Here is a 23,311-nt window from a genome sequence, read left to right on the forward strand (position 1 = left end):
TGCTGCTGTTGTCTGCTCACAGGATAGCACAAATGGCTTCATTATGTGTTTGCATGGGTTTCCACCAGGTGCTCCAGTTTCCTCCCACAGTCCACCAATAAACTGGTAGGTTAAGTGGTTTCAATAGATTTTTGCATATGCACAGAAGAACATAAGTGTGAGTATATAGAAAATAAAGAAGGAAACTGCGGAATTATTTTTTGAACCACATGTATTACTTATAAGGAACTTATTAAAATTTGTGTAGGAGACAAATGTTTTTGGATCACTAAACCTCTGCTATTTAAATAATATAGGCAGTTTCTTAGTAAATATGTGAAATAATCAGAGCTCTCAAAATGTGGCGGTACCTCAAAAGGGAACTTGTACATGATTTATATATGATAATTAGGGGCCCATAACTATGAAGGATCTTTGTAAGATTGACAATTGTAAAGGGAAACCTGGGCTCTTATAATCTGTTTTCCCAGTGGGTTGCTGCCACTGCCTCTGTGTCTACCCAACACTTGATGACAGAGATTTTTTTTTTCGATTTTTAAGAACTTTATTTTCTTTTCACAAAAATACAGGGAATCACAAAATAGAAAGCTTTACATTAATATACATACTTAAAACAGTATATAAGATTACATCTCATTACGGTTTGAAGTGATAATAGTTACATAGCAACAATTTCTCCTGTTTTGGTGCAAAGCACATTCTTTACTTAAACATGATAATGTTTTTCACAGCTTCTTGAGATATTGTCCTATGCTGTCTGTTTCCCACAGATTTTCTGCTTCCTCCCTCCCTTCTCTCCACAGAGCTCTGAGGTAATAGTTTTCTCAAGTGATGATCAGGGCAAGGATACCTGCTGCCTTGACTAGGACCTCGATTCCTTTGAACACCCCCATGTTACTCACTCTCCACAGGGCGTGGAGCCTTGATAACAGAGATAAGCCCTTGGTGGGCACTGCCCTTCCGCTTGAATTTTGATCAAGGGACACACTTCACAGGGAAGGTGTGTCAGGCTGTGGCTGCGTTGTTCGGGGTGAGATGGGACCTTCATTGCACCCATCACCCTCAGTCTGCTGGAACAGGAACAGAACTCTGAAAGATCGACTAGACATCAGACTGAAGGAATGCCGTGGGTAGATGTTCTGCCTGCTGTCCTGTGTAGCCTGCGGGCTGGATCAAACAGAACTGTGTAACAGAGCCTGTTTGATATCATCACGGGCCAACCAATTAAACTTCCTGGAGGGCCAAATCTGGCTAATGGATTGTTGAATTTGCTAATTCTCTATTGTAGTATTGTAGGTTGTTAATTGAAGTGGTGCACGGGGCTGGTGAACAGGTGCTGGACACTTGGAGACCTCCAGTAGAGAGAAGACGCGACCTGATACCTGACGAATGGGTGTGGGTGAGGAAGATATACCCTGCCAGATGTTGCAACCCCACTGGGGAGGGACCTTATCAAGTGCAACTGACTAAATGTGGACTAAAGCTGCTGCTTCTGTGCTAATTGTACACCCTGAAGGGATCATGAAGGTCAAAAAATGATTTCATGGGAAAGGTTTCTACATCTCTTATCTAGTGGCAGAACCTGATTGGTAGAACAATATAGTTTTAAGGGAGGTTACCCTTGGGAGTGATTCCCCTAGATGCAAATGTTTATTGTGGTTTGTTTGTTCATAATAAGATGTTTTGCAGGAACGGAACAAAGAGAAATTTACAACTTCAGCTAGAATTGTTCTGCAAAACGACACAGCTGAGGCAGGGGGACATTGTGTAGATTTTTCTAAGAGTTATTACCCAGCTGTTGACCTGTCTTGTAAACCCCCTAAGATTATGCTGGGCTCCAGCCCACAGGGATTTACCTGTACTGTAAGAACTAATGAGTGAATAAGGAGACCACTTTCTTCTCCTGGTTAGAGTCACTGTTTGGACCATGGGGAATGTATTTCTTTAAGTTACTAACACTGGTTATAGTAGCTGTGATACTTGTCTTCCTGTTATTATGTTGCTGTATGACATGTATTATTCCAGTGCTTCGTAATATGGTAATGAATATGTTTACGCATCAGTATATTTTGTTAAGAACACAAGATTCCGAAGCATGGGAACCTCCTGGGAATCCATATGAAGGATCTAGCTTTTAAACATTTTAAGAATAAAAAGGAGGGAATTGAAATGGAAATCTAATGGGTAAATTGATTCTTAAAATGTTAAAGAGCTTTAGAAAAATATATGACAATGATGTAACTGCTGTGCTGCATGCAGGTTGTCAGAAGACAGTTTGTCAAGACAAGACATACTGTCTAGATGACCAAATTAGCCGAGTGCAATTGCTAAACTTTGCAGAATATGTAGTGGCGCTTCTTCTATCGTTTCTATGTTGTAATCTTTCTTGTTCTAAGGAAAGAGTATTAGAAAAGGGACTAAGTGCTATATTTTTCCACTGCATACAAAATCTTTATAAAAAGCCTGTACTGCCTGTAGCAAGTTGAGTCTCTGATGCACTCTGCAGAGTGACAGCAGGGCTCCCAATATTGCAATATCGAAATAAAGACCTTATCAGGTGAGAACTCTCTCTTGTGGCTTCCTTGATAGGTATATTTCTGTGACACAGTTTCAAAGCTTGGACACTATTCCTGGTAAAAAAATTCGTCCATCCTGGACATTTTACCCTCCTTATTCTGCTACCATCTGTGGGCCACCCCGATCTGGGCACAATTCTGCAACAGCATTGCGTTTCCACTTCTGTCAAATACTACCCAGAAGCAAAAGCATCCAATTTCATGACCAACCAGCATTCCACATTGACCCACATGGTATACTAGCGGCTTAATGTCCCTGCTGCCATTCATAACAGGTGAACTTAGCCCTTTGGAAGTCTTGCCATATTTGAAGCAGCTGCTCTGGCTGGGCCAGGGTAGCAGAGACATAGCCCAGGAAGCGGCAGCGGTTGTAGGCAGTGGGGAAGGGAGAGAAGGAGCTGGAGTCTGGGGGGTAGGTAGGGTGGATGCCCAGCTGCTGCAAGCACATGCCCACATACACATCCTCCAGGAAGATGGGCCTCACGGACTGGGATGCCTGCAAGATCTTGGGCACAAGGTCTGTTGAGAACACATAGCTTACCCCTGAGACATACTGGGGATAGAAACAGCCTGGGTATAGAGCGAGGGGCATGTACCACTTGGAGCCTGGATCTCTGCGGATAATTCCATAGTTTATGATTCTCCCAGTGATGAAGTCCTGCTTGGGAGGGACTCTCCGAGGGTCCAGGACCTTGTTGACCAGGTAGTCCACGTTGAGGAACATGTCCGTGTCGATCTTCATGACGTAGGAAGCCCCCGGGCAGTAGGAGGCCAGCCAGTCCAGGATCATCATGGTCTTGATGGTCAGGTTGCGGTAGCTGTCCAGGAAGTCCTTCTGGACAATGTCCCGGTGCTCTCGGCTCTCCTTCTCCAGTGCCACCTGGATCCGGAGGGCCTGGTCACCCTGGGGAAGCCCCACGTAGAAGATCCGCCAGATGATCACCCCTGGGATCAGGCCCTCTCGGCCCCAGGTCTTCCGGATGGCGTCTCTGGCCGCGCGATCGGCTGGAGCCACTGGGATCATGAGGATCAGGAAGGGGGACATCTCCCGGCACTTGTCCGGCTCGTTGAGGATGTACCTGTACACGGCGGGGTAAGCAATGTTATAGTCTTCCAGGGAAGTGAGTTTAGTTCTCAGCATCTCCATTATCCTCCTTGTCAAGGACACACAAAAGGAGATGGCCATGACGGAGAAAAAGAAGACGGCAGTGCTCTTGAGGGACCAATTCCTCAAGACGACCATCTTCCTGCTGAAGAAGACTTCCTGTCTGACAGCAGCTGTTGAAGCCCGCAGAGCAGGAACGGGATCATACGCTGCAGGGAAAGTGGAAATTAAAAAAATAAAGATCAAGCCAGTGTGCATATCATTATTTATGTTAAAAAACAAAATTAGGCAGTATGTCCAGGTGGAACGGTGTTCTTCTGTGGGTGTGCAGGTTGTGGCTCCAGTAGGTGGTGCTCATTCCTCTAGACCTGAATTTCCACACCAATACCATATCTCAGGGGTTCCCCAGTCCTGGCCCTGTGGACCCCCACTCCAACTGGCTTTAGTTCCACCTGAGCACTCACTTCAATAATTGAGCCCCTAATACACCTAATAACTGGTTTAACTTGAACTTGTCACTTGCATTCAGTTCCTTAACATGTAGGAGGTCGCCTTTTAACTACTGCACTTCTTATGCAACTGAACATTTCTATTCTCCAAGTAGAAAAACCTTGTAAAGGTTGTAACCAAGCAGTTTATTGGTTCAGTTCAAGATTCATTGAAGTAAAGAGCCCAGCTGCATTAAAAGCCAGCAACTCTATCCCAGCATGTAATTAAAAAAATTTCAGTCATTAAAAAATCCCACGACACCGTTGATAACCCCAGGTGTGTTAAATTTGATACCCTAGCTCAGGGTAGAATTAAGCCTATCCTGGCAAGCAACAGGCACAAGGCAGGGTACACCTTTAACAGGACACCAGTCCATCATAGGACAGGCAGGCACAGACATACACCACAACTAGCCAATTAACCTACCAGCATGTCTTTCAACTATGGGCTGAATGCCACACGAACACAGAGAACATGCAAACTTCACACAGACAGTATCCCAGGAATTGAAAACAAGGCAGCAATGCTAACCACTGTGGTACCATGCTGCCTGTGACTATCATAAGCGATAATATTATTAACTGCCCAGGAGTGGGTCAAACCATTTCAAAACGGGAGTTTCATTTGAGGTGTGTGCCTAGCAACAGGTGTAGCACGGATGATCAAAAGGGGTTTTCAGGTGTAAGACAAACAAGAAGAAATACCATCACATTTCTCTTCCCTCAAAGCTTGTGCTAGGCATTGCACAATGTTTACTGTTACATTGTGGGTTTTTGGGTCTGTGGGATGTCTGGCTTCCAAGACTACATTGACCTGTATATTGTAACACTTCGGGGTTCACGTGGGCACCCTTGCCGCTGCCACATCAAGTCGGCCCCCCACTGTCGGGGACTCGAACCCGGGCTTTAGCGTCACTCAACAGTAACCCAGCCTCGCCTCTTGAGTTAAAGGGAAATCTCCCCTCAGACCGACGGCTGCGGTCCCTGCTATTCACAGGAAAGGGCGTTGACGTCACCGCGCTGGTGAGCCGGCTATCACAAGCAATGGAGGCTATATCCGTTACACTATACAGTACTGGTTTAACTGGCGGATGTTTCGTAACGTTTTGTGTTGTGTCTTGTTTATAAATTTTTGATTTATTACTATTTAGTAACTAGAGGTTCATAAGACAAATCACGCGCTTCACAAATATCCCGAGCGGTGGGTCCACTTAAATTAGTTCACAAACCGCCTAATACTAGATTTTCAACGTGGCAACGTTTCTTGGAACTAAACGTTTATGTACAACGAAGAGAGCGACAGCTGCAAAGCTGTTTTCAAGACTTTTAACCGTGTGGCAGAAACAAAACTAGAATATGTCTAGAGGAAAAAACGTTTTCTTTTTGGAAGTGCGCCAGGCTAAGTCTCGAGATACACGTTTTTGTTCAAATTTATCAAAAACATCAAAGCTGTGCGACGATACAAAGTTTGGAGTGTTAATAACGGTGTTAAAACCTGCAGTAGACTGGCGACGTGAGGACTTGTTTTTACCCCTTGTGTGAAACAGGTTACAAGTTAACAATATTAGCTGACACTCAGACAGTATCTGCGCCTAAGCAATGCTTTATGGATTGAAAGCACTTTCCTAACGCCGAAATGAATCGTAAAATAGCAAATAATTTCCGATTTATCTAAGTATTATTTTTGTACCCTTGTATCCTTCAAACTGGTAACAAACCTTGCCAAACTAAACGTGTTAACCAGGGGTTTGAGAAGTTCAGAAAAAAGGCTTGCGACCAGATTTTCAAAAACTTTGTTACTAAAAACCTTTACTATTCAAGGAAAATTGTGCGGCGGTTTAGACAGCCAACCAGAAATTTGGAAAAACGTGCAATTAAATACGACGGATTCTGGGAACTACCGTATAGTTCTTACTCCTGTCTCTTTTGGAAAGGAGCTTCCCATGTTCTGCTACAACACTTACCTTGGCGAAATGAAGTGAAATAGGTCGATTTCACAAGCTCTTGGCTCTTTTTCATCCAGTTAGAGTTACAGGTTGTACTGAAGTTTTTTTGGCTTTCTTTTCATTCAGCAGCAAAGCAAAGTCTTATGATGATGCAGCGGTCACTGCCACGCTGCTGGTTGTTTTAGAAACAAATGTTTGTAGTTTGTCGTTTCTTTCTCGTGGGGAAAAAAATATGCGGCCACACGCGATCTCACATTTCTTCTATTGAGGGGGTGGTATTATTACCAGTTACTAATATTTGAACCTTCACTTTTGAAGTGAGTGACAGCAACCCTCTAACACAAGGAGCCACTTGTGATAAAAAAACCCGACCTTCATAATCTTTACGCGAGATAAGATCCCGCAAAGTTAAAACGTTCGAGGGAAATGAGTGTATTTTGACGGACCTCCTACACAGCAAATAAACGTTCAATTCTCGGACTTGAACTCCGGCGTGTTTTCCTATCACTGGTGTCCACCCAGTACAGAAAGTTGCGAATTCAGTTTTTGCGATTAACAATAGAAGAGGGCTACAGACTTCCTACGGGAACACCAGAGAGCGAACTCAGACATATTGGACACAATATTAGACGCAACTTGGACACTTTCCATAAACACGCGGTAACAATCCCCCCCAAAATTTGGCAATACAATGTTTAAATCGCATGTAGTATTTGGGGAATGTGTAATTCGTGCCGTTTCCGATTTGATGAGCGGAATGACGCCACTCCCTAATTAAAAAAAAACGCTACTGAAAAGGTAAGGTTACAATTTTAAAACGAACGGCCGACATTGCAGCCGGTTGCAGGGCGGTGGTGGCACACAGGGATGCTGTCCACGTATTGAGCGACGCCGGAGACCCGGCTTGGGACGAACCAGGACGGGAGCGGCAAGGGAAGAAAACCCTCGAACTCGTTACAATATTTAATCTCTGTTAAACTGTTTAACTGAATAAAACAACAATAACATAACCTAGGCTTAGGTCATACAGCATACGCTTACACTATTATCTTGGAAACTAAAACGTAGGACATTGATTGTGCTGTTTGTAAGGGGGGCAACCTCATGGAGCTTCGTATTAGGGTCATACAAATAATGTTTTATTCTTCTGATTAAAATAAAAAGATTTTCTACAGCAAGGAAATCCGAAACAGAAGTTACTTTTCCTTCAGGGACGCCAACAGGAATGCTGACATGCGGGACATGTCCAAGTCAAGCCGTCTGTCATGGTTCGAAATCAGGGGGTGGTCAGCCCTGATCCTTGAGAGCCACGGTCACAGTCCAGTCTTTCAATTTGTAAAGCCCCCGAAAACGCCAACAAGTTAACAACAAGTTCATTCTTACAATTACTAAATTAAGTCAGGAATGGCCAGCTGCTGTCCTCGAGAGCTACACGAGTGACCAATAATGTTGAATGAATGAAAGCCTCTTGGACTGCACTTTTCCGGGACCGAAATTGCCCACCTCTTCTTTTAAGCACTAATGTCTAACGAAAATACTTCCCTATGCCAGGGTAAATAGCGCTCCAGTGAAAACCGAGTAAGGGTTCGGCAGCACCAGGGACAGCCACCTCAATCCAGACGGAACTGGTAAAAAACCAGTCACATTCTGAAATGCTAGCTGAACCCTAATGTTAATGTTTCCGTTTTCTTTCTTCCTTTTCAGCTCCAGGGATTTGCCTATATTTTTGCAACAGAGCAGAAACTTGCGGTGTGTACTGTACTGACATTGTTTCACCACGGCTAAACGTGCGTACGGAATAATACCCAGAAACAACCAGTGACATTCTATACTTCTGCCTCATATTAACATTTTGAGGTGAAATAGAGACATTATCAGTACATAGCAAAAATGACAATTTCCATGTACTTTGTCTGAATATTTGTATATTAGTGGTTCGCTTTGCTGCCTCACTGGAAAGGGTGCTATTGGTGTGGAGTTTGTATGCTCTCCACAGTTCCATGGCTTTCCTCCAAGTGGTTTCCTTCCACAATCCAAGTACATAGTGGCAGGTTATTGGCTTTTGGGAAAATTGGTCCTGGTGCATGTCTGTGTCTATCTGTCCTGTGATGGACTGGCATCCCATCCAGAGTTTATCCTGCCTCGCCCTTGTTGCTTTCCGGGATAGGCTCTTAACCTACTAGCCTTACCCTACTATCTGAACACATTGTCCCAATTTATTTCAACCCACCAAATAACTCCAAAAATATAAAATACAAACTGACAAAGATGTTTCCACAGGGCTCCTTTCAAGTAACAACAGGGGAAATTTCCTTAGAACCACCACTTAATTCCTCAGTTTCTGGATAACTCAAAACAATGTTGAGTTTAACAATCTAAGACGCACACTCTTGCGTTCTCACAGTTTAAGCGAGGAACAGTAGTAACCTGGACTTGGGACGTTCCGTCTCCACCTAGTCAAGAGATTCAGATTGTTGTTGATTTATAGGCTTTTAATCTTTGGGTGGCTGTCGGTGTATTAAAGTAAGCTTTAGTAGTTCTGGTGGGTTGCTGGTCAGCATGCATAGGCTGCAAAGGAACAAGTAATAGGTTTATTCCATGCTGAAAAGAGAAGAAAACAATGATTCGGCCGTGGAGCCTTCTTTAGGTGCGAGAAGAAGGCTCACACCTGAAGAAGGCTCCACAGCTGAAATGTTGTTTTCTTTCTTCTCTTTTCAGCATGGAAAAAACCTATTACTTGTTCCTTAAAGTAAGCTTGCTCACAGCTACTGGTACTCATAGATGCTTCATTGCATCAGCAATACTTTATTGTGCTTTCTAATTTTCCTAAGGGTTCCAAAATAATGACTAAAGAACTAAAAGAGCCCGAGCTGGACAAAGATTGACAGAAGTTGATTACAGGCACTTACACACACATGCATGCCACCAGGACACCTATCAGCACCAAATCCAGGAACTGTAAACAAGGGGCAGATCAGTCTATCAGACATGTTCAACCATGCACATAAAACCCTGGTCATAGTTCTTGATTAGGGATTCATTTAAGTATTTAAACTCAGCTGGAATAGAAACCAGCAGGTGTGTGGGAGTTCAGGACCACAAGTATTAACTCCTTCTAATCTGCTCTACAGCAGTACTTCTATGCAATCAGCTCTTAAAGAACCGTCACATCATCTCCTAAACTGTTTAATAATCTGCCAATCCAGGATCATGAGCTAGTTTGTCCCAGGCACCTGTTCTAAAGAGATCCACAAGAAGTCATCACCTGAAAACTATTTTATCACCTAGCAAAGGAGGTTGTCAAGAAAATTTCAGGTGGAAACAGAGCCAGAAAGTTTTTTTTTTTATGACGTTCCACTGGTATTGTAGAAATATGAGTTTAGCTTGGGGTCATTACTCCTGAACTAATCAGAGTTCATTTTAAACAGACACCAGCTGTTGTATGCAACATCTCAGGAATAGCTTGAAAGGTGCAGATAACAGTAGTAGGAAAAGAATGATTACTTATAAACACCCACTAACGGTAATAATGTAGGGTGACCATGGCTGTACGTGGAATATGATACCCTCAGAAACACTGCTGTAATTCAGGACACTGTGGGAAATACACCACCTTGTGTGCGTCTCCTTCAGTGTTTGCTGGAAATGGCCGTTTTCGTCACAAATTAAACTAATCTTAAACCTTCACTGGTCTGTGACTCCTTGTATCCCTGCAGTATTAATAAATCAGCTAAAATTATGAACTCTTACAGGATATTGTTTCATAATTGGAAACCAGTTTCAATTGTTCTGTTGCTTTTATACAAATATTTACATGTTAAGCCATTTTATATACATGAACAATGAGTTGGATGTCTCCAGAAAACGCACTGAAAAATCCTATGAAATCTGTTGATATTCATCTTAAATTACAAAGATACCAAACAATCAAAGTTTTTGTGCCAATCATTAACACAAGAAGCCTTGAAGGTAAGTGCCGCATGACAGTCCAAGTGTCAACTTTGTTTCTTTGAAACCTAACAAGACTGTCATTGAGGTTTATTTTTTTTATTCCAGTCATCTACATTCACCAGTAAAGACTGGTTGAAATGTTTGAAATTAAAGATACAAAAAGAAAAAAAAAAACTATGGTTAAAACTAAAACACATTTTACACATAAAAAAGCTTAAGTACAAGGAACAAAAAAATCATTGTTTTTCTTTTTACAAACTGTTTGAGAAGGTGTAGATTTTGTACAGTCCAATGCAGTTGGTTCTTCAGAACCTGTGTAGGTCTCCTCTTGTCACAATCAAGTCTGTTCAGCAGATGATGTGGACTCCAAAAACATCAGTGAAATGATCTGACTGACTGCAACATCAGGTCTGTGTCAGATGGCCGTTAAAGTTATGTCAAAGTAAACTGTGAAAAAACAAAACCAGGATCCCCATCACAGAACATAAACTCAAGTACTTCTGAGATGTGGTACGAAACTGGCAGGGTTATTTTGTTTTGGTCTTTATTTAAAAGAACAAAAAAAATATCCTAAGATCCAATAATATAAAATGTGGCTACATACAACTTCACACAGCTTCAAATACTCTGAACCAAAAATAAAAAGCCAACTTGAATTTCAAGAGGATGATGCCAGAAGTCCAGTTTTCCGCTAAGCCGTTGTGTAAAAAAAACCCGATGCAGGGACAATGAAGCATTAAAAAAAAACAAATGCGCGAGATGTTGCTCCTTTGGAAAAGGCTGGGTACACGGAAAGGGAACGGGGTTCAGTCTATCTGTACTGATAGCTCATGGTGTGATCCCCTCGCCCGTAGCCTCCTTGGTTCTGGTAGGAAGTCTGGTTGCCCCCATAACTCTGGCCACCGCCTCCTTGTGTGCTGTAGTTTGACTGGCTGTTGTAACCTTAAGGGGGAGAGAAAACCAGGGTTGATGGGTGACGTTAACTGGGCTCTGGGAAGATGATTGTCTGACCTTGCCCATTTCTTCTACATATATGTCAAATGCCTATTACTTTTTCAGAACTTAAGCCCTTTAAAACTCTAAAATGGGACTCCACTTCCATGGACTTGCAAGTTTGTTGTTGGTAAGCTGTGGGAGGTGGTGCAGTCATCAGACGTTGGGTGGGTGAGACCGTTGCTCAGGAGAGCCTACTAAAGTCATGTTATACACAAGTTTCCCCAGCCAAACAAAATGCATGTAAAATAACTCTTAATTCAACTGCAGCCCAACCCTCTTCATTTTCCCCGCTGTAACACAGCTGTATCCGTGCAAGTAGCCAGTACCTGCTTCCATCTTATCGGTTTGAATCGGCAAGTCCTCAGATATAAAGGCCTCCCAAGTTCATATTCTTACCCTGGTAGTTGCTAGCGCCCGGAGCTCCTGTTCCACCCCCATAGCCCCCCTGTGAACTCGGGGCGTATGTGCCACTTCCAGACCCGTAGGAGTTGTTACTACCATAACCTAAGAAGAAAAAAAAAGTATCAGCACTGACATCATCTGGGAAAAACAAGGTTAGATAAACAGCTGTGCACAGCAACATCTGTTTAGAGGAGAAAAAAGTATTATCAAAAAGGCCAGTATCTTTAGGATAGTGTTTGTAAGTAAAACATCTGCACTCACCACTGTTTCAAAGAACTGTTAGAACTTGCCATGTCTTATCATAAAAAGACTAAAACAAACTAGAAATAACTTCACTATCTAAATTGGGATTGCTCTATTTCTACAATTATCACAATGATGTAAACCAGGAATCTGCAGCCCTTGTACTTGGAGACTGCAATTTCTGATTTTCCTTCTTTTTCAATGAAATGTAGTCAATTCAGCTGGTTGTTAAAAATGAGTCAACTGGATGTGATATAGACACCTTTCGGCCCCCTCAACGGATTTACTGGTGGGACACAAGAAGCAGGTGACAAAAAAGCCAAGAAACCAAGTCAGGAGAAATGAGCAGTCTATGAAATCAGCTTCCAAGAGCTGCGAGATCTGCGGAACTGGACATTTCCACAATGCTTTTAACCGCACATCCGTCATGAAGTTAAGCTTTTGGGAGAATAATCTAACCAGACCACGGTTAATTCTCAGCGTTCCACACGGCCCAGTCCTGGAAGCGGGCGGCACTCACCTTCGTAGCTGTAATCCTGGCTGCCGCCGCCCCCTGTCACCTGACTGGGGTAGGCGGTGCTGTAGTTGGAATACCCCGCGCCCCCCCCGCCACTCTGGTTATGGCTGTAGCTCTTCTTGCCTGGGCCTCCCTGGTTGTAGCCCTGGTTGTACTGGTTATAGGAGACCTGGCCTTGCGGGGGAGGCTGGTAGCCTCCTGCCCCAGCGCCAGGCCCTCCTCCTCCCCCGCCGAAAGGCTGCTTGCCTGGGCCGCCGCCGCCGCCACCGCCCGGGTGGTGGGGTGGCTTTTTGCCGGGGGGTTTGGGGTTCTGCGGCTGGCTGGGAAAGATGCCGTCGTTCTGGTAGTAAGAACCGTAGTTGCCGCCGCCGCCTCCTCCACCCCCTCCTGCCCCGGCGTTGGTGCCGGAGCCCATCCCCGCTCCCCCTGCTCCCGGACCACCGGCGCCGCTGCCTCCACCGTTGTTGTTGTAGTAATTATCTGGAGCAGAGAAAAACAGCTGATAGCTCGCAGGGGATAGAGCACTGGCTCAGCCAGGGCTGGACACCTGCCAGGATACACACATTAAACACATCTGATTCAATGTAACTGAGGATGACATGTCTCTATCACATGAGGTTCAGCTGTGGACTGCTCTTAACAGGTGTGTGCATGTATGTGGAGATGAATATATAAAGAGACAGGTGAACAACCTTTCACTTCCAAGTGTCTGATAGCACTGCCAAGTATTCAGGCAGGATAAGATTTTGTACAGATGTCTGATCATTTACCAATAGGACACACAAACAAAACACTCCTTTTTACTGCCCTCTTTGTAGAAGGACAAAACATTTATTGTGTAAAAAAAAGCAACATGACTACTTACATACAGTAACAACTGGTTTTAAAAGGAAATCACAGTATCGTGCAAGATTCAGCAGTGTCACTGTCTTTTAAAACTGTTACGATGGAAAAGTCAAGCTTATTACTACATCATTGTGTATGGCCTCGTTATTCAACGTAAAAAGCCACTCTGGAATTAAAACCATTGGATGTCTTACATCTAGTTTAGCCTGAACTAGCATTATTGATTGGCTAGCCTTGATCTATTGGCCCAACATACACAGGTAAAAAAAAAAATCAGCCTATCGGTAAAATGAAAGATCCTTTAAAAAACATCTTGCACATAGTGGATGCATAATGACCAGGTAGTGAGCTATCTGCAACTTTTTAAAAACTGCTGAAGGACCTTGCTGTTAATACTGGTCATAAAAAATGGAAACAATGCATGACCTGGCTATGTAGTACAAAATCTAGAATCCAGGAATCTGGGCATTCACCTTTATATCCAAATCCTTTCTCCATTCCCCCCCTCCCCAACCCCCCCCCCCCACCCCATCAAAGCACCTCTACATTACAACCAGAATCCATTTTTGATTAAAGCTGTTAATCCAGGTAAGATCTGTCTTTAATCTTTTTTTCTTGAAAGTCCAGTTCCTGACAAACGATGCAGCAGCAAAAGTCGAGGTGTTGGGAGTTCTCTTGGATGCTCGGCTATTGGCTTCTAAACCTTGGGGCTTTTGGAAGTTGATATTGGATGGAGGGATTTTAAATGCTTGGATTTCTTTACAATGTGAAACATTTAGATCGTCTATGATGCAAAATCGTGGTAGCCATAGCAGTCTGAGACAAAATCACCTACAGAGTGAGACAGAGCAGAGAAAAAAAAATTAGATTTTCTTTCAGAGTGGCACATTCGCCATTATCATCTCAATCTTAGTATTTTATTTTTAGATTTCTCTGCTCCTGTCACCCTCAAGATGGCGTTTCCTCAGAACAAGCTGCTGGGGGGGAGGGGGTTTTCAGGAAATTCCCATTGAGAATCAAAAAAGTGACGGATTGCGTCCTGTGGCTTAAAGCAGAGAAATGTAAAAGTGTCACAAAAGGGCAATTTTAAAAGGGAAGACAGACTAGGGGACTGTCCTTTAGAATGCTAAATTGGACCTCTTACAATGATTCTCAAATTAACATTCACCACTCAGATCAGATTTTTCTTCCAGAGTCTCTCAAGATGGAGACTAAAATCCCCAAGCCAAAAAATAAAGCTTTGAAGGTTCAAATAATTTCTAATCTTTTCAGCAGAACCAGTAAATAACATGATGAAAGTGAATAATTACGAAAAAAGACATTTATGTCAGTTAACCATGCACTATAATTAACTACATGCTTAAAAACCAGAATTCATGCAACATGTTTGTACCAATTGAAAACAGTAAAAAAAAACAATTTTAATTGTGGTTTTATGTATTAAAAGAATTACACTTTTCAAACCTCTTGAAACTTTACCGGAAACCTAACAAATGCCTTTGACTACAATAAAAGCAGTTGTTTAAAAAAAAAACCCAAACCAAACTGGACGTATTTGCTTGTCACACTCATGAGCGTCTCACACATGGAGCCACACATGAAGCCAGGCCAAGGTTAATATTTATTACAGACCTGGGGACACAAGATAGGAAGTTCCTTCAAAACTGTAAAAATTCATTGCATGGCCATATTTACACTTATAAGTGCAAATTCTCCAGACAGACTTGGAGACTTACAAAACAGAATTTTACATTGCACCTTCCAATGATTAAAAAAGAAACTAAGCCTAACTACTTGGATACCTAATTGTTGCAATGGAACATTTGCTTAAAAGCTTAAATTCTTAGTTTATCCAATCTATCCCAGCAGCCCATGTGCACTTCTAGTCAGTCAGCTAGTGACGTGACCTGGGTTCAAATCCAGGACTCCGTGACACTAGGGCCACATAGCACAATCTACAGTGCTTTGCAAAAGGATTCAGACCTTTGACCAATTCTCTCATTTTAGTTCTTTGAGATTTTTATTCCTATTTATTAGCACTGAAACTCAAAATGAATTATTTTAATGTGACTGTTTTATGTTAGAAAATATTCTTAAGAAAAATAAAAACAAATGAAACATGCTGTTTGCATGAGTAATCAATCCATGTTGTGGAAACGGAGTTTACACAGGTGAAAAACACTTGCCCTAACGAGGACAAAATTGCCTTACAATTGGCCTCTACCTGTGAATCATTAAAATAACTGCCACATTTTGTGGATAAAAACCCCACAGTTAAGGGATCATTATTCAGGCTGTGAATCTGAAGGAGAGCTGTAAAAATGAAGACTAAAGAGCATTCCAAAGTTAACGATAAAGTAAAACCAATGCATAAATTAGGAAAAGGGTACAAAACAATATCCAAATGTTTGGGTGTCCCAGTGGGCACTGTTGGTTCAATGGAACAAGCAATAGCTTTATTCCATGCTGAAAAGAGAAGAAAGAAAACAACCTTTCGGCTGTGGAGCCTTCTTCAGGTGTAAGAAAGATGGGGCAGTCAGCAAAGCAACAAGTCTTGAACATCGAACTGTTGGTCCAATTATCAGGACGTGGAAGCTACATCCAACAACCCAGACACTGCCTAGAAAAGGTCATCCCTCAGAACTGTGGCTGAAAAGCTGATCAACACATTTGTGTTCTCTCGAATTGACTACTGTAATGCTCTATTCGCTGGGGTATCTAAATCTAATCTGAACAAACTGCAGTATGTCCAAAATTCAGCAGCCAGAATCCTGACTAGGTCTAGTGCAAGTGATCACATTACTCCTATGCTGGAGTCCTTGCACTCGCTTCCAGTCAAATTCCGTGTAGACTTTAAAATCCTCATGCTCACCTACAAGGCTCTGCATAGCTTGGCACCTCAGTACCTGCCTGAACTATTATCGCCCTACTCCCCACCTCGCAACCTTCACTCTTCTAATTCTGCTCTCCTTACTGTCCCCCAAGCCCGTCTACATTGTATGGGTGACAGGGCCTTCTCCTGTTACGCCCCCAAGCTCTGGAACTCTCTCCCCAGGGACATCAGAGTCACCTTCTCTAAACTTCTTCAAATCCAGACTCAAAACCTTCTTCTTTAGAAAAGCCTTTACTTAACTGGTTCCATTCTTCACCCCCCTGCTTTTCTTAGTACCACCATCCACTGTCTCCTCTGTATATTGTTGTTGTTTTTTATCTTGTGTATTCTTCCTATTTATTGTTGTTGTCATCCTGTAAAGCACTTTGAGAAGCCACCTTTAAAGGCGCTATATAAAATAAAGTTTATTATTTATTATTATTATTAACTTGTGAGAGAAGCCACAGAGAGGCTAACTATCACTTTGAAGGAGCTACAGAGTTCAATAGCTGAGAGCGGAGTAAAGGTGCACAAGTCAACCATATGAAGAGCTCTTCATAACACTGGCCTGTATGGGAGGGTGGCACAAAAGCCATTACTCAAAAAGAACCATGTGAAAGCACATCTAGAGTTTGCCAAAAAGCACGATAGATACCCAGTTGCGATGTAGGAAAAGTTTTTGTGGTCAGATGAGACCAAGATAGAGCTTTTTAGCCAAAATTCAAAGCGATATGTGGCGCAAATCTAACACTGCCCATACCTCAAAAAACACCATACCTATAGTGAAGTATGGTGGTGGTAGCATCTTCATCAACAGGGACTGGGGATCTTGTTAGAATATTAGGAAGAACGAATGGGGCAAAACACAGGGAAATACTGCAAGAGAACCTGTTTCTGCCTGGTAAAAAACTGAAGCTTGGGAGAAAGTTCATCTTTCAGCAGGACACTGATCCCCAACACAAGGCCAAAGCAAAATTGGAGTGGCTCAAGAACAAAAAGGTGAATGTCCTGCATGGCCCAGTCAAAGCCCTGATCTCAATACAATTGAGAATCTGTGGCACTATTTGAAAATTGCAGAGCACAAGCATCATCCAACTAACTGGAACAACCTGGTGCAAATCTGCCTGGAGGAATTGGCCAAAATCACTCCTGAACACTGTGCAATGCTGGTACATACTTACCCTGAAAGACTTAAAGCTGTTATTGCTGCAAAAGGTGGCTCTACAAAATATTAAAATGTGGGGATTGAATACTTATGTAAACAGCATATTTCAGTTTTTTATTTTAATTAAGAATATTTTCTAACATAAAACAATGTCACATTAAAATAATTCATTTGGAGCTTCAGTGCTTTGAAAAAAATATCAAATAACTAAATTTCAATGTAGGATTTGTAATTCAGTAAAACGAGAGAATTGGTCGAAGGTCTGAATACTTTTGCAAGGCACTGTATGTGCTGAGTGTGTACTGCCACCGAGAGCCTTAGAAATCATAGAATTAAATACCTGCAAGTCAATTCACAGCACTAACCTCTGAGAACTGTCAGATGTATAAAGGATGCCTAAACAAAGGGCATAATATAGGCAACAACCTTTTGAGAATAAATCTGAGCACTGCTAAAAGAATCACATTAAAAAAATGGGTACTTACTGTATCCAGAGTTTGCATTTGATCCATACCCATAGGTTCCATAGCCTCCTGTTGGAAGAATAAAACAGCAGATTAGGGTTTCCCAGTCCAATTGGATTTAATTGGATTGAACCCAAAGTGTCAGTGAATTTATCAATTAACACTCTGAGGTGGTTTTCAATTATGACAAGATCACATTTCAAGGATATTTCAGCAGGATCAGGAAGCCATTGTAAAATTGGAACAATGTGGTTCATCGTTAAAAAGACATTCAAAAACACAAGACCCTATCACCTAGTTGCTGTTAGCACCATTCAAGGCAGTCTGTTTGGATGACAAACTTGCTAGAGAATGAAATGTTTTATTTTCAACAACTAGCGGGGAGAGTCAGGCCAGGCACAGGAAGGCCAGAGAATGATCAAATCCGGTTGAAAATGATCAGCATGTTCAGTGGTAACATGGTGACAGTGGAGAGACTAAACTGACAGAGGATCTCTTAAGCAGTAGGAGAGCATACAAAGAAGTGTCATGCATCAACGAAAGCCAATTTCTCCTGACGGACCTTGCTGAAGACCATATGTGGAGAATTTGTGATGAATGTTATGTGGACTGTTATGTCTTTCATAACAATGTTTGTTTTGGGGGGAATCTCCTTTAACTCCAGTGAACATTGAGGAACATTCATGAGAACACAGCACTTCCATTCCTGCAAGCCAATCGACAAGTGAAGAGGTTCCCACAGGCCAATGTAAAAACATGGTGTGCAATGATTACAATGGGACGGCAAAGAAAATTGAGCCTTGCTGTAGTCAGCCCCCCCCCCACCCAATCCAAACCCAACATCTCATTTGCGGGTAATAAAACCTTTATATCAAGGATAACACCCATTTAGAAAGTCTACACTGCTGTTTTTTCCGATCCTTTGTGCAGAAAAATGTTTCTTTAGGTCATATTCCCAGCTCAATGTGAAATACTCCAAAACCAACCTGCCAATTTCAATACCTGGGTAAAAAGCATCAAGAGACCCAAATAGCATTATTTGTATAGAAACTGACTGGTAAAAATGAACGAAAGGTGGTAGAGTGTACCTTGATTGTAGCCTCCTGCATTGTTGAACCCCCTGCCCCGCCCTCGACCACGCCCCCCTCGGCCACGCCCCCTGGGGTTGACTGCAGGGTCCGCTGGTGCGCCTCCCATCATGCCAAAGACTGGACTGTGCTGTAGGGGAATGTGTTCAAACCAACTTCATTCATTCACTCATGGTATACAAATTTCTAACATTATTAGTTGTGGTGTGTATGTATGTGGAAGGGGGATTCCAGAACTATGATAGAAAACCTTCTCTTCTCTCAGAACTGGAAAACATAACTCTTACTCTGACCACTTTGCTCTAGCAAATCCTCAGAGTACTGCATAAAACAATGGTACCCACTATCTCACAAAACATACAGTTCCATGTTTATATAAACTGGAAGCGAGGTTGTGAGTTGATTCAAAATAAAGGCACACTATTTGGAACTGTAGCTGTGGCAGATTTAGTTTCTGCCCGAGACTGCTATACCACACAGGGAGAGTGAGAATGGACATACATGCCAACCTGTCACAGTTATCTTCTGACAGTCGGCTGTGTGTAATCATAGCATCAGCACTAGAGCAGCAGTGCACTCGCAGTAGCACTGCCACAAGAGCGCACACAGCCAAGTCACAGTACGCTGTCCTTTAGAATGCTAGATCAGACAGCACCCTGATCGACCGCTTCGAACCCTGTGCTGCGCTGCTGTAGGAAAATCCCAGTCCGCCCACTAGTGTTGCAGGCTCAGACCGATGACTTTTCTTATACCACACTCCTCGTATAGTTTAAAAACAGTTACCTCCACTATGTTGACCCCCACAGTTTAAAAGTACTCTCTCTCATCCTAGCTTTAATCCCACATCAGCAGGGTCTCCATTTGGTGGTTTGAACCAAATCTTTGAGCTGATGTTGCCATTAAATGCGACTGAGAATACTCCAACCGGCACGTCGCTCCGCCTGCCGTCGGAGTGGGGGGAGGAGGAGAACAAAGTAATGTAGCCAATTCATAGAGGGGGATAATTAGGAGGCATGGAAAATTTGGCCAGGACGCTGGGGTTACACCCCTACTCTTTTTGATAAACACCCTGGGATCTTTAATGACCACAGAGAGTCAGGACCTCGGTTTTACGTCTCATCCGAAAGACGGTGCTTGTTTTACAATATAGTGTCTCCGTCACTATACTGGGGCATTAGGACCCACATGGACCGCCCCCTGCTGGCCTCACTAACACCTCTTCCAGCAGCAACTGTAGTTTTTCCCAGGAGGTCTCCCATCCAGGTACTGACCAGGCTCACATCTGCTGAGCTCCAGTGGGCTGCCAACTGTAAGTTGCAGGGTGACGTGGCTGCTGGCTACACAGTTTAAATGTACTCAAAATAGTCAAATAATTTAAAAAAGCACTGACTTTTACTTAGGCTCACCTGAAAATTCATAATGAACAAGAACATTATTTCAAATCCTGTAGCCCTTCACTCATATCCAGCACCACCTGCATCCTCTGATTCTTCTCAGGTGCTTCTCCAGATAGTTTTCCCAGTATAGACTTGTATATTCCATGCATAGCTAGATTTTGCATCACATGCCAATGCAAATTTTGATGCCATACTTAGCCTAAAGGCCCAGCGTCCTCTGTATGAAATAAGGGCATTCATCCAATGTAACACGCAAGCCATGATGGTATATAAAAGGCAGGATCTCTACCTATTTTGCCCATACATCTCTGACTGCAGCCAGCTTGTCTCTTTCACATCAAGCAGGTCTGGTATCAGTTATCAGAACAAATCACCCCATAAAATCATAAAGTCATAAAGTGATTCCAGTGACATGACTGCCGGAAAAACTGCCTTTCCGTTCTGGACATTCAATAAACTAGCAGCTGATTCTACCTTTTGATTTGTAAACTCCAGCTAATATCAGCTAAAGAACCTATGTATGGATATTAGTTGGTCTGATCAAGTGACTTCTAGTTTTTTTCAAATAGCACACCACCCCTCCAAGGTCCAGTATAATCTTCACCCTCGCCTGAGGTATAAAGAGTTCAAATGCTGATCTTGTCATGGATTCAAATGGCTGCAAATCCGTAGCCCTTGGCACCATTTTGATACGGCGACGCCGACCATTCTGTATTCCCATCCTGAGGTTTCCATAACCCTTTTCTTGAGGATGGTTGTTGTTCTAATTTTTTCATTGGCTGAAGGCAAAGCCATGGCTGATTCCTCCTCTGACCCCTCTCCCGAAGAAAATCCACAGTCAGGATCACCAGTGTCTTCTGTCTCTGAAACCTCCTCTATTTCACTATTGCCATCCACAACCTGGGATAACACTTCACTGATCTTCTGAAGCTCATTATTGAGTGTCTCTAGTATATACGTGCTGACACAGCACTAAGTAGGAGACAGTTCAAGAAAGCTCTTTTTACACTGTCATACTTATAAAAGAACAAAACTAATTAGCCAAACCAAAGCAAATTTAACAAAAAAAAGCAAAGATGTTTATTTTTGATGTCAAAATGACCCACATCATCATCTTTGTATACAGTCTGCACAGACTTTCCAAAACATTTCAGGGTTCAAACACTCCATATGAGGTCATGACACCAAACAAGGATAAGTCATTAAATATTACTAACTAGAACAGTAAAGCTGTCTGGCTAAAGACTCAAATGGGCCAAACTCGCTCACAACATAACTGCTACTCACCATTGGAGGCGGCTTCTTCTTTTTAGCAGAGTCTGTTGTTGAACCTTCGGGGAAAAGGCGCTCAAGTGCAGCTAACGCAGCATAAGCCTTTGCTACCTTCTTATTGGACCCCGTGCCCTGGAACTTCAGGCCATCGATCTCAACCTGACAGACAAGCATAACGATCACATCAAACAGAGCACACTAGCTAAGGAAGAGGCAGGCTCAGCGATTTCTTTTTCTCCCTAGGCAGGACACTTCTAACGAGATATCAAAACCAAGGGGATACACGGATGGGAAACTGCAAACACCATGCATTTCTCTAAAACATTTCAGCACTTCAGCTGCCATGATTTAGTACATTAAAGGAAAACTTTCTTGCCATGTGCACCTCGTTAAAAACACTTGTCAATACTTGTGATCTTTTATGAGCTGGCAGTATAACAAAGCGTGGGACAGCACACATTTAAAATGAAAGTTAATACTGTGAAACAAGGCCTCCTTTCAAAATATGACCCCATATAAACAGCAGCTGAAGGAAGAGAAACAGGATTGGCAGGTGGAGTGAATAAGCGATCTTATTCGGGTCTCATTTATTTCCAAGGCTACAGGACACTGCGAGGTGACTTACTTCCATAACGAAGCGCTTGTCGTGGCTCCCGCCCGTCTCGGAAATCAGCTCGTACTTCAGGCCGCGCCGTTTCTCGTTCAGCTCCATGACAGGGTTCTTGCCGTGCTTCGTCAATATCGGACCCTGCTGCCTAGAATTCTAGGGGACAGGGGAAAAAGCAGCTTTATACTTCATATATGCAAAAAGAAATGGAAGCCCACCCATCAATCCATTCAATTTGGTGGCTAAAACAAAATACTACGCCAACTACAAGGCAAAAGCCCTCAAAGCAATGAAACAGCACACAAGAGGACCTTGCAGACACTGGTGTCACCATTGCCAAAAAGAGGCAAAGAGGTTCATCAGCACAGGTGCTGCTCTACATCGAGACCTTTAAATCATCCAGCTCTTATAGCCGTCATCAGCAGCAGCGAAGATCGATTAAGAAGCATTTTTTAAATGTCATCACGTTCAAAGTATTAATCACACGTATCATATTTTTAACACAGTAGTTTAGATAGCTTTGTTGACCTTTTTTTTTTTACACTGAACGGTTCATGGCAGTTGACGTGGCTGGTTTTATTCAATGCTGAATACGTTTGGTTAAGAGTTAAACATAAGGGAGGTACATGCTGCTCTCCCTCAACGCATCGCGTAGCCAAGACTAAAGACAGCGGCAGAGCTCTGAACTGTCTAGATTACAGAAGAGATGACCCTCCCAGTTACACAGGAAAAAAGTACACAAGTTGTCATATTTAGATATTCATCAGGCTTTTGGTAAAGGTATTTTAAAAATTGCAGGAGGAAGGCATTCAACATAATGCATGGACTTAGAACAGGAAACAGGTTAAAGGACAAATTAATGGTTTAATGTGGCCAGTATAACTAGCAAAGTTCTCTTAGACATCATTTACAATAGTTTATATAAATCTGATCCAAAAACTAGAGCTCTGGAATTGAGAAAGAGCAACAGGACACAAAGGTACACTGAAAGAAGTGTCCAACACTGAAGTGTGGAGGAACCGAGCCATGTTGCTCTTGAACAGAGAAGACCATGAGTGGATCCAGTTCAAAATCTTCAAAGGCATTCATGAAGCCAATTCAAATCACATCTTCAGAATTAAAAATGAACTACAGGACACAATGATGAACTATAGTAAGAACAAAATGACAACTATGAGTAAAGAAGAAAGCACTTCTTTACAGCAAGGATCATGAATGTCTGATACAAGCTACGCAGTGACACCCTAGTTTCCTGAGTACTAATCACTGAAGAAAGAATAAGCTAGATGAGCCTAATCTTTCACAACCAGTTTAACATTCTTAAAACCAATGCAAGGGTTACCATAACACTTAATGGGAAAGCTTAAAATTACAAT

General features: G+C 42.6%; 2 protein-coding genes across 5 annotated transcripts in view; both read right to left on the reverse strand.

Annotated features, from left to right (window-relative positions):
• Positions 1-246: 246 nt before the first annotated feature.
• On the reverse strand, positions 247-6,849 carry LOC148650143 (beta-1,3-galactosyltransferase 2-like). Its single transcript, XM_088603661.1, has 2 exons — positions 6,134-6,849; positions 247-3,890 (listed from the first exon to the last, which is right to left on the reverse strand). Exons 1-2 carry the CDS (start codon positions 6,186-6,188, stop codon positions 2,824-2,826), a joined length of 1,122 nt encoding a protein of 373 aa, XP_088459787.1. The 5' UTR covers positions 6,189-6,849; the 3' UTR covers positions 247-2,823.
• Positions 6,850-10,146: 3,297 nt separating this feature from the next.
• The window catches only part of ilf3b (interleukin enhancer binding factor 3b), a 28,438-nt gene continuing 15,273 nt past the window's right edge, over positions 10,147-23,311 (reverse strand). For all 4 annotated transcript variants that reach the window (XM_088603665.1, XM_088603664.1, XM_088603663.1 and 1 more), the window contains 7 exons: positions 21,954-22,091; positions 21,344-21,487; positions 18,660-18,789; positions 17,593-17,640; positions 12,228-12,704; positions 11,459-11,566; positions 10,147-11,008 (listed from right to left, as the gene is read on the reverse strand). In XM_088603665.1, coding sequence (XP_088459791.1) covers positions 10,878-11,008; positions 11,459-11,566; positions 12,228-12,704; positions 17,593-17,640; positions 18,660-18,789; positions 21,344-21,487; positions 21,954-22,091 — 1,176 coding nt within the window. In that variant the 3' untranslated portion in view covers positions 10,147-10,877. The remainder of the gene's footprint in view (positions 11,009-11,458; positions 11,567-12,227; positions 12,705-17,592; positions 17,641-18,659; positions 18,790-21,343; positions 21,488-21,953; positions 22,092-23,311) is intronic.

This window comes from Lepisosteus platostomus, chromosome 13, assembly GCF_059453375.1.
Source record: "Lepisosteus platostomus isolate fLepPlt1 chromosome 13, fLepPlt1.hap1, whole genome shotgun sequence".
Classification (NCBI taxonomy): Eukaryota; Metazoa; Chordata; class Actinopteri; order Semionotiformes; family Lepisosteidae; genus Lepisosteus; species Lepisosteus platostomus.

What these genes read in the sequence shown, in the direction of transcription:
- LOC148650143 (XM_088603661.1), bottom strand. Translation starts at nt 6,188, where the DNA reads ATGAAAAAGAGCCAAGAGCTTGTGAAATCGACCTATTTCACTTCATTT. An exon ending in TTTCACTTCATTTCGCCAAG is followed by an intron (nt 3,891 to 6,133) that starts GTAAGTGTTGTA and finishes CTTTCCCTGCAG; the next exon opens with CGTATGATCCCGTTCCTGCT.